Raw genomic sequence first — 14,655 nt, 5'->3', positions numbered from 1 at the left:
CGGGGGGAGGGGGTGATGGCGGGGGGGAGGGGCGATGGCGGGGAGAGGGCGCGATGGCGGGGAGGAGGGGGCGATGGCGGGGGGAGGGGGTGATGGCGGGGGGAGGGGGCGATGGCGGGGGGAGGGCGCGATGGCGGGGAGGAGGGGGCGATGGCGGGGGGAGGGGGCGATGGCGGGGGGAAGGGGTGATGGCGACGGGAGGGGCGATGGCGGGGGGAGGGGGTGATGGCGGGGGGGAGGGGGCGATGGCGGGGAGGAGGGGGCGATGGCGGGGGGAGGGGGCGATGGCGGGGTGAGGGGCGATGGCGGGGGGAGAGGGCGATGGCGGTGGGAGGGGGCGATCATCTGCAAATTTCTTAATCATGCCCCTATATTCAAGTCCAGATCATTGACGTATACCACAAAAAGCAAGGGACCTAGCACTGAGCCCTGTGGAAACTAATTGGAAACATCATTCCAGTCACAAAAACACCCATCAACCATTACCCTTTGCTTCCTGCCTCTGAGCCAATGTTGGATTTGCCACTTTAAGAACATAAGAAATAGGAGCAGGAGTCGGCCATATGGCCCCTCGATCCTGCTCCGCCATTCAATAAGATCATGGCTGATCTGATCATGGACTCAACTCTACTTCCTTGCCCGCTCCCCATAACTCTTGACTCCGCTATTGTTCAAAAATCTGTCTACCTGAGCCTTTACTATATTCAACGATCCAGCCTCCACAGCTCTCTGGGGCAGAGAATTCCACAGATTTACTACTCTCTGAGAGAAGAAATTCCTCCTCATCTCTGTTCTAAATGGGCGGTCCCTTATTCTAAGACTATGCCCCTAGTTCTAGATTCCCCCATGAGGGGAAACATCCTCTCTGCATCTACCCTGTCAAGCCTCCTCATAATCTTATATGTTTTAAAAATATCACCTCTCATTCTTCTGAGTTCCAATGAGTAGTGGCCCAACCTACTCAACCTTTCCTCATAAGTATACCCCCTCATCCCCGGAATCAACCTCGTGAACCTTCCCTGAACTGCCTCTAAAGCAAGTATATCCTTTCTTAAATATGGAAACCAAATCTGCATGCAGTATTCCAGGTGTGGCCTCACCAATACCCTGTATAACTACAGCAAGACTTCCCTGCTTTTATACTCCATCCCCTTTGCAATAAAGGCCAAGATACCATTGGCCTTCCTGATCACTTGCTGTACCTGCATACTAACATTTTGTGTTCCATGCACAAGTACCCCCAGGTCCCGCTGTACTGCGGCACTTTGCAATCTTTCTCCATTTAAATAATAACTTGCTCTTTGATTTTTTTCTTCCAAAGTGCATGACCTCACACTTTCCAACATTATATTCCATCTGCCAAATTTTTGCCCACTCACTTAGCCTGTCTGTGTCCTTTTGCAGATTTTTTGTGTCCTCCTCACACATTGCTTTTCCTCCCATCTTTGTATCGTCAGCAAACTTGGCTACAGTACACTCAGTCCCTTCACCCAAGTCGTTAATATAGATTGTAAATAGTTGGGGTCCCAGCACTGATCCCTGCAGCACCCCACTAGTTACTGATTGCCAACCAGAGAATGAACCATTTATCCTTACTCAGTGGTCTAAATAACACCCTATACAGTTGTAGCAAGACTTCCCAACTTTTATATTCCATCCCCTTTGTAATAAGGGACAAACTATTTGCACTGCACTTTTTTGACCGACAGGTGACAAGCCCTGTCAAGCTCTGCCTCCCTCCCGGCTGAATCAATGCATCCACATGGTGCCAAAAGCAGGACCTGAGGCCCCGACTCTCTCCCCCCACCCCAGCTGGCCTGGAGCTGAGAGCGGCGGGAGGAGGCGATGGCGGTGGGAGGGGGCGATGGCGGCGGGAGGGGGCGATGATGACGGGAGGGGGCCGAGAGCGGCGGGAGGGGGCGATGGCGGGGGGAGGAGGCGATGGCGGGGGAAGGGGGCGATGGCGGGGGGAGGGGGCAATGGCGGCGGGAGGGGGCGATGGCGGGGGGAGCGGGCAATGATGGCGGGAGGGGGCCGAGAGCGGCGGGATGGGGCGATGGTAGCAGGGGGAGGGGGCGATGGCGGTGGGAGGGGGCGATGGTGGTGGGAGGGGCGATGGCAGGTGAAGGGGGCGATGGCGGTGGGAGGGGGCGATGGCGGTGGGAGGGGGCGATGGCGGGGGGGGGCGATGGCGGGGGGAGAAGGCGATGGCGGGGGGAGGGGCGATGGCGGGGGGAGGGGGCGTTGGCGGGGTGAGTGGCGATGGCGCGGGGAGGGGGCGATGGCGGTGGGAGGGGGCGATCATCTGCAAATTTCTTAATCATGCCCCTATATTCAAGTCCAGATCATTGACGTATACCACAAAAAGCAAGGAACCTAGCACTGAGCCCTGTGGAAACTAATTGGAAACATCATTCCAGTCACAAAAACACCCATCAACCATTACCCTTTGCTTCCTGCCTCTGAGCCAATGTTGGATTTGCCACTTTAAAACATAAGAAATAGGAGCAGGAGTCGGCCATATGGCCCCTCGATCCTGCTCCGCCATTCAATAAGATCATGGCTGATCTGATCATGGACTCAACTCCACTTCCCTGCCCGCTCCCCATAACTCTTGACTCCGCTATTGTTCAAAAATCTGTCTACCTGAGCCTTTAATATATTCAACGATTCAGCCTCCACAGCTCTCTGGGGCAGAGAATTCCACAGATTTACTACTCTCTGAGAGAAGAAATTCCTCCTCATCTCTGTTCTAAATGGGCGGTCCCTTATTCTAAGACTATGCCCCTAGTTCTAGATTCCCCCATGAGGGGAAACATCCTCTCTGCATCTACCCTGTCAAGCCTCCTCATAATCTTATATGTTTTAAAAATATCACCTCTCATTCTTCTGAGTTCCAATGAGTAGTGGCCCAACCTACTCAACCTTTCCTCATAAGTCAACCCCCTCATCCCCAGAATCAACCTCGTGAACCTTCCCTGAACTGCCTCTAAAGCAAGTATATCCTTTCTTAAATATGGAAACCAAATCTGCATGCAGTATTCCAGGTGTGGCCTCACCAATACCCTGTATAACTACAGCAAGACTTCCCTGCTTTTATACTCCATCCCCTTTGCAATAAAGGCCAAGATACCATTGGCCTTCCTGATCACTTGCTGTACCTGCATACTAACATTTTGTGTTCCATGCACAAGAACCCCCAGGTCCCGCTGTACTGCGGCACTTTGCAATCTTTCTCCATTTAAATAATAACTTGCTCTTTGATTTTTTTCTTCCAAAGTGCATGACCTCACACTTTCCAACATTATATTCCATCTGCCAAATTTTTGTCCACTCACTTAGCCTGTCTGTGTCCTTTTATAGATTTTTTGTGTCCTCCTCACACATTGCTTTTCCTCCCATCTTTGTATCATCAGCAAACTTGACTACGTTACACTCAGTCCCTTCCTCCAAGTCGTTAATATAGATTGTAAATAGTTGGGGTCCCAGCACTGATCCCTGCAGCACCCCACTGGTTACTGGTTGCCAACCAGAGAATGAACCATTTATTCCGACTCAATGGTCTCAATAACACCCTATACAGTTGTAGCAAGACTTCCCGACTTTTATATTTGTAACAAGGGACTAACTATTTGCACTGCACTTTTTTGACCGACAGGTGACAAACCCGCCCCTTCATGCTCCGTCACCCTCCCGGCCCAAATCATTGCAGAAGCAGGACCTGAGACCCCAACTCTCTCCCCCACACCGTCCCCCCCCACCCCCCGCCCCAGCCTGGGCCCGATGGCGGTGCAAGGGGGCCGAGAACGGTGGGCTGCTTCGCCAGCCGACCGGCCTCCCAGTGAGCTGTGAGCCCCGAGTGGTGGCATGCGGCCGGGGGGTGGAGTCAGAGGGCTTTGGGGCCGAGAGTGAGAGAGGCTGGCGGGGGAGAGAGAGATGCTGGGTGGAGAGAGACTGGCGGGGGGGAAGGGAGAGAGGCTGGAGGGGGGAGTGAGGTTGCGGGGAGAGAGAGAGAGAGACTGGGGGGGCTGCAGAGAGACTGGGGGGGAGGAGAGAGAGAGGCTGTGCAGAGTGAGGCGGGTGGGGAGAGAGAGAAGCTGGGGGGAGAGTGAGAGGATGGGGGCTGGGGGGGGGAAGAGAAAGGCTGGGGGAGAGAGAGAGAGAAAGGCTGGGGGGAGAGTGAGAGGATGGGGGTGGGGGTGGGGGGAAAGAGAAAGGCTGGGGGAGAGAGAGAGAGAGAGAGGCTGGGGGGAGAGTGAGAGGCTGGGAGAGATAGAGAGAGGCTGGGGGAGAGTGAGAAGCTGGGGGAGAGAGAGAGAGGCTGGGGGAGAGAGAGATGCTGGGGGAGAGAGAGAGAGGCTGGGGGAAGGAGAGAGGCTGGGGGAAGGAGAGAGGCTGGGGGAGAGAGAAAGGCTGCGGGCGGGAGAGAGAGAGAGGCTGGGGGAGAGAGAGAGACTGGGGGAGAGAGAAAGGCTGGCGGAGGGAGAGAGAGAGGCTGGGGGAGAGGGAGAGGCTGGGGGAGAGAGAGAGAGGCTGGGGGGGGCGGGAGGGAGCGATTAGGGGAGGGAGAGAGAGAGGCTGGGGGGAGAGAGAGAGACTAGGGGAGGGAGAGAGAGGCTGGGGGAGGGAGAGAGAGGCTGGGGGAGGGAGAGAGAGGCTGGGGGAGGGAGAGAGAGGCTGGGGGAGGGAGAGAGAGGCTGGGGGGAGAGAGAGAGGCTGGGAGAGAGAGAGAGGCTAGGGGAGAGAGAAAGCGGCTGGAGGGAGAGAGAGAGGCTGGGGGAGAGAGAGGCTGGGGGAGAGAGAGAGAGAGTCTGGGGGAGAGGGAGAGGCTGGGGGAGAGAGAGAGAGGCTGGGGGGGGCGGGAGGGAGCGATTAGGGGAGGGAGAGAGAGAGGCTGGGGGGAGAGAGAGAGACTAGGGGAGGGAGAGAGAGGCTGGGGGGGAGAGAGAGAAGCTGGGGGGAGAGAGAGAGGCTGGGAGAGAGAGAGAGGCTGGGGGAGAGAGAAAGCGGCTGGAGGGAGAGAGAGAGGCTGGGGGAGAGAGAGGCTGGGGGAGAGAGAGAGAGAGGCTGGGGGAGAGAGAGAGGCTGGGGGAGAGAGAGAGAGAGAGGCTGGGGAGAGAGAGAGGGGGGCGGAGAGAGAGAGGCTGGGGGAGAGAGAGAGAGAGGCTGGGGGTAGAGGCTGGGGGGGGAGAGAGAAAGGCTGGGGGGGAGAGAGAAAGGCTGGGGGGGAGAGAGAGAGGCTGGGGGGGAGAGAGAGAGGCTGGGGGTAGAGGCTGGGGAGGAGAGAGAAAGGCTGGGGGGAGAGAGAGAGGCTGGGGGGGAGAGAGAGAGGCTGGGGGTAGAGGCTGGGGGGGAGAGAGAAAGGCTGGGGGGAGAGGCTGGGGGGGAGAGAGGCGGGGGGAGAGAGACAGAGGCTGGGGGAGAGAGAGAGGCTGGGGGGAGAGAGAGAGAGAGAGAGAGAAGCTGGGGGTGGTGGGGGAAGAGAGGTTGAGGGGAGAGTGAGAGAGGCTGGGTGGAGAGAGAAAGGTCCTTTGTCTGGGAGAGGGATGTACAGGGACTGGGGTAAGGGACTTTGTCTGCGGGAGGGATGTACAGGGATTGGGGTAAGGGACTTTGGTTGGGAGAGGGATGTACAGGGACTGGGGTAAGGCCCTTTGTCTGGGGGAGGGATGTACAGGGATTGGGGTAAGGGACTTTGGTTGGGAGAGGGATGTACAGGGACTGGGGTAAGGGACTTTGTCTGGGGGATGGATGTACTGGGACTGGGGTAAGGCCCTTTGTCTGGGGGATGGATGTACAGGGACTGGGGTAAGGGACTTTGTCTGGGGGAGGGATGTACAGGGACTGGGGTAAGGCCCTTGCTGTCTTCTGGGGAACTCTGTCCTCTGTCGCTTCAGGAAGTCAAAGTGGATCGAGTTACAATTTGCAAAGTTAGTGAGACCTTGGGATGGGTGGTTCCTGTGAAACTTCAGGGTGTGGCTTATCCTCGAAGGCAACCAATCAGAAATAAGGGGTGGCCATTTTTGCAGTACAAATAAACGTGTCCTTATAATAAAGGCCACCATTCCATTTGCCTTCCTGATTATTTGCTATACCTGCATACTAATTTTTTGTGTTTCATGTACAAGGACCCCCCAATCCTTCTGTGCCGCAGCATTTTGCAGTCTCTCTCCATTCATTTAAATAATATTTTGCTTTCCTATTCTTTCTACCAAAGTGGATAACCTCAAATTTCCCCACATTATACTCCATCTGCCAAATTTTTGCCCACTCACTCAACCTGTTGATATCCCTTTGCAGATTCTTTGTGTCCTCCTCGCAATTTGCTTTCCCACCCATTTTTGTATCATCAGCAAACTTGGCTACATTGCACTCGGTCCCTTTATCCAAGTCATTAATATAGATTGTAAATAGTTGAGGCCCCAGCACTGATCCCTGCGACACCCCACTCGTTACTGTTTGCCAACTGCAGAAAATGACCCATTTATCCCGACTCTCTTTTCTGCTAGTTAGCCAATCCTCTATCCATGCTAATATATTACCCCCAACCCCTTGAGCTTTTATCTTGTGCAGTAACCTTTTATGTGGCACCTTATCGAATGCCTTTTAGAAATCCAAATATACTACATCCACTGTGATTCCCCTTTATCGACCTTGCTCATTACATCCTCAAAGAACTCTAATAAATTTGTCAATCATGATTCCCTTTCATAAAACCATGTTGACTCTGCTTTATTGTATTATGATTTTCTAAATATCCTGCTACTGCTTCCTTAATAATGGACTCCAGCATTTTCCCAACCACAGATGTTAGGCTAACTGGTCTATAGTTTCCTGCTTTCTGTCTCCGTCCTTTCTTGCATAGGAGCATTACATTTGCGGTTTTCCAATCCGCTGGGACCTTTCTGAAATCCAGGGAATTTTGGTAGATCACAACCAATGCATCCACTATCTCTGCAGCCACTTCTTTTAAGACCCTAAGATGCAGGCCATCAGGTCCCAGGGACTTGTCCACCTTTAGTCCCATTATTTTGCCTAGTACTTTTTTTCTAGTGATAATGATTGTTTTATTTTTCACCCTCCTTTCACCCCTGATTTTCTACTATTATTGGGATGTTTTTAGTGTCTTCTACCATGAAGATCAATACAAAATATTTGTTCAAAGTCTCTGCCATTTCCCTGTTCTCCATTATTAATTTCCCAGTCTCATCCTCCAAGGGACCAATGTTTACTTTAGCCACTCTTTTCCTTTTTATGTACCTGTAGAAACTCTTATCTGTTTTTATATTTCTTGCTTGTTTATTCTCATAATCTATTTTCTCCCTCTTTATTATTTTTTTGTCATCCTTTGTTGGTTTCTAAAATTTTCCCAACCTTCTAGCCTACCAGTAATTTTCACAACATTGTATGTCTTTTCTTTCAATTTGATACCATCCTTAACTTCCTTAGTTAGCCACGGATGGTTCATCCTTCTCGTAGAGTCTTTCTTTCTCAATGGGATATATCTGTTGAGAATTATGAAATATCTCCTTAAATGTCTGCCACAGCTTATCTACCGTCTGATCTTTTAATCTAGTTTCCCAGTCCACTTTAGCCAACTCTGCCCTCATTCCTTTGTAATTGCCTTTAGTTAGGTTGAAGACACTAGTTTCAGACCCAAGTTTCTCACCCTCAAATTGAATGTGAAATATTATCATGTTATGATCACTCTTCCCAAGAGGATCCTTTACTATGAGATCATTAATTAATCCCGTCTCATTACACATTAGCAGATCTAAAATAGCGTATTCCCTGGTTGGTTTCACAATGTATTATCCTTTGCCAATTTGATTTGTCCAATCTATATGAAGATTAAATCGCCCACGATTATTGCAGTCTCCTTCTTGCAAGCCCCCATTATTTCTTGATTGATACTCTGTCCTACAGTGTAGCTACTGTTAGGGGGCCTATAGATTACTCCCACCAGTGACTTCTTTCCCTTGCTATTTCTTATCTCCACCCAAACTGATTCTACATCTTGATCTTCCGAGCCAAGATAATTTCTCACTACTGCACCGATCTCATCCTTTATTAACAGAGCTTCCTCACCTCCTATTCCTTTCTGCCTATCCTTCCCAAATGTCAATTCCCCTGAATATTTTGTTCCCAACCATCTGGCCTTGGATCTCATGGGCTTTTACTTTCGTGACCAGTCTGCCATGTGGGACCTTATCAAAATCCTTGCTAAAATCCATATACACTGTATCATACGCACTGCCCTCATCGACCCTCTTTGTTACCTTCTTAAAAAATTGAATCAAGTTAGTCAGACACGACCATCGATAACAAATCCATGCTGACTGTCCTTGATTAATCCGTGTCTTTCTAAAAGAAGATTTATCCTGTCCCTCAGAATTTTCTCCTATAATTTTCCCATCCAGGTTAGGCTGACTGGATTGTAATTACACGGTCTATCCCTTTCTCTCTTTTTAAACAAAGGTACCACATTAGCAGTCCTCCAGTCCTCCGGCACCACACCTGTAGCCAGTGAGGATTGGAAAATGATGGTCAGAGCCTCTGCTATTTCCTCTTTTGCTTCTCTTAACAGCCTGGGCTATATTTAATATGGGACTTGTAAACATTGGCCTGGAAACCCCGGCCTCCCTGGGTCCGTACGGAGTGTGTACGGAGTGTGTACGGAATGTGTACGGACCCGGGAAGGCATCGGTAAAGCCAGTTTTCAGCACAAAATGCGCAAGCATTGAAAACTGTTTTTTCCGATCTGTCAAGCTGGAACTCGACAGATCCTCAATATTTCGGGAGCGAGGACATTTGCATGGGCAAGATTGCGGTACTTACGCATATCTTGCCCAGCAAATGCCCTCAAAACTCTTACGCCTGATAAAAGCAGACGCTTAGCCTACTGTTGCATGCGTAAGTGTTTAAAAACATACAAAAATATAATTACATTAAATTAAAAAAACACATTTTATTTTTAAAAACCCTACCCACTACTTTATATTTATTTTAAGCAATAATTAAAGAAACGTTTTAAAAACTCGGAAAACATTTTTCTCTAAGATATTTATTAACTTTAATTTCAATTAATTTTAATTATGTGAGGTGTGTTTTTAATTTTTAATTTGGTGTTATTGTGTTTGAGGGTTTTCTCTCAATTAATAGCAATGAGAACTGGTAGATACGGAGTTCCCATTGCTATTAATTGAGAATACTATACCTGATTGGCTGAGCAGTCACACGTGACTAAACCGTCTCCGTGGGAACCTGGAGGACGGGAGCGTGCTTCGCAGCACGGGAAGGGAAGGCCTCCCCACCACAATCCCATGCTCCTCCCGGACCATTGGGTACTTGTGTAGAAATGTTTCAGGTTGGAGGCAATTGCCCGCGGGAAGCCTCCGAGTGCAATTTCTGGGCCGATATATCACACTGTCAGTTGTGGGTTTCCCACTGAACCTACAGAATACCAGTGTTAAAATGTTCACCTTGTCTGCAGATGCTGATGTTTAGAATCCCTGGCAGCTGGCAGTTCCCTGATAGACAAAATCCCTTGTTATTGGGATGGCCAATTGCAAAAACCTCTTTCGGAACAACAAATCGATACGCATTGATCCCTCGTACTTCCAGCTCCTTTTCAAACTTCACATACAAAGACCTGTATGGAGCAGAGAAATGTAAAAGTCATTTCTTGTTTAATGTCGTTTACGTTGCCTTCTCCCTCCCGTACCGCTCCTCCTGTCTGTTTCTCCCCTCCCCTCCGCTCCTCCCCTCCGCTCCTCCCCTCCACTCATCCCCTCCATTCCTCCTCTCCATTCCTCCCTTCCGTTTCTCCCTTTCATTCCACCCCTCCATTCCTCCCCTCCGCTCCTCCCCTCTTCCCTTCCCCTCCCCTCCATTCCTCCCCTCCGCTCCTCCCCTCCATTCCTCCCCTCTCCAGCCTCATATACCTGGAGAATGCAAGATGTCGTTCTTCTTTCCCGCACAATTCTGAACAGTGCAGTTTAATCAGTTCCAGGTGGGCAGAGGAAACATTTCAAGGACACCTTCAAAGCCTCCCTGATAAAGTGCAACATCCCCACCGACACCTGGGAGTCCCTGGCCAAAGACCGCCCTAAGTGGAGGAAGAGCATCCGGGAGGGCGCTGAGCACCTCGAGTCTCATTGTTGAGAGCATGCAGAAAACAAGCGCAGGCAGCGGAAGGATCGTGCGGCAAACCAGTTCCACCCTCCCCTTTCCTTCAACGACTATCTGTCCCACCTGTGACAGGGACTGTAGTTCTCGTATTGGACTGTTCAGCCACCAAAGAACTCACTTCAGGAGCGGAAGCAAGTCTTCCTCGATTCTGAGGGACTGCCTATGATGATGATTAATCAGTCAAATCATGCTGATAGCATCACATTATGTATGTTTGTTCTGCCTTTCTAACATCATTCATTCTGAACAGTAAAAAATCTTTCCTTTCTTAAGGCAGAGAAGTTGGGTAGGCAGGCAATCTTCTCTCAACCTCTGCCACTGTCACTCTGTAAGCAGAAAGTACCTCTCGCTCCCTTGTTATCTCTCAAATGCCTCTCTCAGTTCACCCCTTCCCCCCGGTTCACAATGTATTGAAACATTAAGACAGGGTTTGATGAAGAGGAGTGGGAGGAGGCTTGTGTGGAGCATAAGCACTGGCATGGACCAGTTGGGCAAAGAGGTAGGTTTTAAGGAGCGTTATAAAGGAGGAGTGAGAGTTAGCGAGGCAGAAAGTTTAGGGAGAGAATTCCAGAGCTTCGGGTCCAGGCAGCTGAAGGCATGGCCACCGATGGGGAGTGATTAAAATCCAGGATGCTAAAGAGTCCAGAATTGGAAGAGGGCAGAGATCTCGGGGGGTTGTGGGGCTCGAGGAGATTACAGAGATAGGGAGGGGCGAGGTCATGGAGGGATTTGAAAACAAGGAGGAGAATTTTAACATCGAGACTTTGCCAGACCACGAACCAATGTAGTTCAGCGAGCGCAGGGATTATGGGTAAACGGGACTTGCTGCGAGTTAGGACACGGGCAGCAGAGGTTTGGATGAGTTCAAGTATATGAAGGGTGGAAGATGAAATATGCTGCTGCAGGAGTTCCTCAGGGCAGTGCCCTTGGCCCAATTATCTTCAACTGCTTCATCAATGACCTTCCCTCCATCATAAGGTCAGAGTGGGGAAGTTCACTGATGACTGCACAGTGTTCCATCCGATTAACAACTCCTCAGATAATGGAGCCGTCCATGCCCGTATGCAGCAAGACCTGCACAATATTCAGGCTTGGGCTGATAAGTGGCAAGTAACATTTACACCACACAAGTGCCAGGCAATGACTATCTCCAACAAGTCAGACTCTAACCACCTCCCCTTGATATTCAATGGCATTATCACCAAATCCCCCACCATCAACATCCATTGACCAGAAACTTAACTGGACCAGCCGCAAAAATACCGTGGCTACAAGAGCGGGTCAGAGGCTAGGTATTCTGTGATGTGTCTCACCTCCTGACTCCCCAAAACCTTTCCACCATCTACAAGGCACAAGTCAGGAGTGTGATGGAATACTCTCCACTTGCCTGGATGAGTGCAGCTCCAACAACAATCAAGAAGCTCAACACCATCCAGGACAAAGCAGCCCGCTTGATTGGCACCCCATCCACCACTTTCAACATTCACTCCCTCCACCACCAGTGCACTGTGGCTGCAGTGTGTACCATCTACAAGATGCACTGCAGCAACTCACCAAGGCTTCTTCGGCAGCATCTCCCAAACCCGTCTAGAAGGACAAGGGCAGCAGGCGCATGGGAACACCACCACCTCCACGTTCCCCTCCAAGTCACACAGCATCCTGACTTGGAAATATATCGGCTGTTCCTTCATCGTCACTGGGTCACAATCCTGGAACTCCCTCCCTAACAGCACTGTGGGAGCACCTTCACCACACGGACTGCAGCGGTTCAAGAAGGTGGCTCACCACCACCTTCTCAAGGGGCAATTAGGGATGGGCAATAAATGCCGGCCTTGCCAGCGACGCCCACATCCCAGGAACAAATAGATTTAAAAAAAATGTAGAATGAACAAACCCGATGGCAGGAGGCCAGTTGGTGGGAGGAGGCCGAAGGTGGCAGAAGGATGCAGCCAGGGACCACCAGGAAGAGTGGGGGCTATCCAGATGATCACAAAAAACCGGGGCAGGGGAGCCCCAATCTCTTGCTCCATCTGGCTCCCAAGGACATCTTTAAAAAGTCAAACAAGTAGCCCTGTTCTGGGCCTGCAGATCCTGTGCGCCTGGTCTCACTGGTGAGGATGGTGCCAGGCACCACTTGCTGCTGCCACAAACTGCAGTCAGGTCTGAACGGTGTCACTGGACCCCGGTGTTTGAGTCTCAGTCACCTGAGCCTGCCTGAGGCGAGTCAGCATAAACTACCCGAAATATGTCGGTTAACATGGTTACGGGTTGAATCGGGTGAGTGCCAGCGTTGATATCTTAACTTCCTGCGTGTTCCGTTCTGTTGGGTACAGCTAGATGATTGCTGGCATCTCTTGGAGCGTGGTGAAGCCTCGTGGAGGGGTCGGGACCCAGGAGCAGGAGCGGGAGAGCAGAGATCGGAAGCGGCGAGGTGCGGAATTCGGGACGGGTGAGGTCCGGAGGTCGGGATGGGCGAGGAGCTGAGGTTGGGAGCGACGAGGAGCGGAGGCCAGAAGCAGCGAGGAGCGGAGGTCGGGACTGGCGAGTAGAGGGCGGATGAGGCACAGAGGAGCGGAGGGGTCGGGGCTCAGTGGTGGAGCAGTATGGACAAGACCGAGGGAAGGCACAGCACGGGCCAATAGCAAGGCTGTGAGGTCGTGAGGCTCACATTGCATATAATGAACTCCACGTAGAGAGAGGTCCTGTGGGAGGGAGGAAGGAAGGAGAACAGTAAGAGTATGTTTAAGTTTGTGTGTCTGTATTGGCACATGCGGCGCAGCCTGGTCTCCAGCCGTCTTGGTTAACCCTTGCCACTGGACCAAGACCTTGCTCCATCCTGTGCAACGTCCCCACAGGTTAAAAGAATTCATGTACAGGCACCTTCCACCATTTAAAATGAGTCACCCGAGGGCAGGAGAGAAGGGTGGGAACTCTCGGGACGGGAGCTCTTGGGGCGGGAGCTCTCGGGACGGGAGCGCGGGGCTGTGAGTCGGCGCCTCACTAACTGAATCAGAGCGGCACTAAGGCCCCACAATATCCCTCACCCTCCCATAAAGGGGAGGGACTCTGAGAAGCCTCGGGCCGGCTCCGTGGCACCCACTGAGTCACCAGCGAGGATTTCGGCCGGGCCAGTGGGCCAAGAGCGGTTGCCGGGCTGCCTGTTGCCGAACCAGCGGGCGCCATTGTCGGGTCAACCCCAGAGTTGGCCGACAATTAAATTAAAATGGAGGCCGCAGCGGCGCAGCCAGCACCGCTTGGCGCCTCGTGACGCTGTCGGTGGCATCGCCCAGCACCGACTGCACTACCGCGGGGCAATCTCCCCCGCCGGGCACAAAGGGGTCGGCGCGGGGCGATAAGGGATCGGTGCGCACAAAGATGACATCATTGCCATGTCCACTGCTGCCCAGAGCGCCAACAACGGGGTGCGGCACAAAGCCGTTTTCACCTGCGGCATCCCAGGGGCACTTCCACTGCCTGCCCCGGGTGCAAACCGCTCATCGCCCTGTTAGTGCCGGCCGGTGGCGATAACGGGCCTTGCGCAAAGGTGCAATTTCAGCCCCTAAGTGTCAGGACTTGTGCGAGGGAGGGGGCGGGGGAGGGGACACGGAGGGAGAGATGGAGGAGGGGGGTGGGGAGATGGAGGAGGGGGGTGGGGTGGTGGAGGGAGAACGGGAGAGGGGGAAGAAAAGCGTAGGAGGAGGGAGTGAGGGGAGGGGGAGGGAGAGTGGGGGAGTGGATGGAGAGTGGGGGAGGGGGAGGGAGAGTGGGAGAGGGAGGGAGAGTAGGGGAGGGGGAGGGAGAGTAGGGAGGGGAGGGAGAGTGGGCGAGGGGAGGGAGAGTGGGAGTGGGGAGGGAGCGTGGGAGAGGGGAGGGAGAGTAGGGGAGGGGAGGGAGAGTAGGGGAGGGAGAGTGGGCGAGGGGAGGGAGAGTGGGGGAGGGCAGGAAGAGTGGGAGAGGGGGAGATAGAGGGGGAAGGAGAGTAGGGGAGGGGAGGGAGAGTAGGGGAGGGGAGGGAGAGTGGGCGAGGGGAGGGAGAGTGGGGGAGGGGAGGGAGAGTGGGGGAGGGCAGGAAGAGTGGGAGAGGGGGAGATAGAGTGGGAGAGGGGGAGGAGAGTGGGGGAGGAGGAGGCAGAGTGGGGGGGAGGGGGAGGGAGAGTGGGGGAGGGGGAGGGAGAGTAGGGGAGGGGAGGGAAAGTAGGGGAGGGGAGGGAGAGTGGGGGAGGGGAGGGAGAGTAGGGTAGGGGAGATAGAGTGTGGGAAGCGGAGGGAGAGTGGGGGAGGGAGAGTGGGGGAGGGGAGATATAGTGGGGGAGGGGAGATATAGTGGGGAGGGGAGGGAGAGTGGGGGAGGGGGAGGGAGAGTGGGGGAGGGAGAGTGTGGGAGGGGAGGGAGAGTGGGGGAGGGGAGGGAGATTGGGGGAAGGGAGTGAGAGTGGGGGAAGGGAGGGAGAGTGGGGGAGGGGA

General features: G+C 52.8%; 1 protein-coding gene across 1 annotated transcript in view; it reads right to left on the bottom strand.

Annotated features, from left to right (window-relative positions):
• LOC139275618 (lysosome membrane protein 2-like) overlaps window positions 1-14,655 on the bottom strand; it is a 243,343-nt gene that overhangs the window by 49,996 nt on the left and 178,692 nt on the right. Inside the window, exon 9 of the mRNA XM_070892790.1 lies at window positions 9,483-9,652. Within this exon, the coding sequence (XP_070748891.1) occupies window positions 9,483-9,652 (170 nt within the window). The remainder of the gene's footprint in view (window positions 1-9,482; window positions 9,653-14,655) is intronic.

This window comes from Pristiophorus japonicus, chromosome 11, assembly GCF_044704955.1.
Source record: "Pristiophorus japonicus isolate sPriJap1 chromosome 11, sPriJap1.hap1, whole genome shotgun sequence".
Classification (NCBI taxonomy): Eukaryota; Metazoa; Chordata; class Chondrichthyes; family Pristiophoridae; genus Pristiophorus; species Pristiophorus japonicus.
This window is presented reverse-complemented; position numbering and strand designations above follow the sequence as displayed.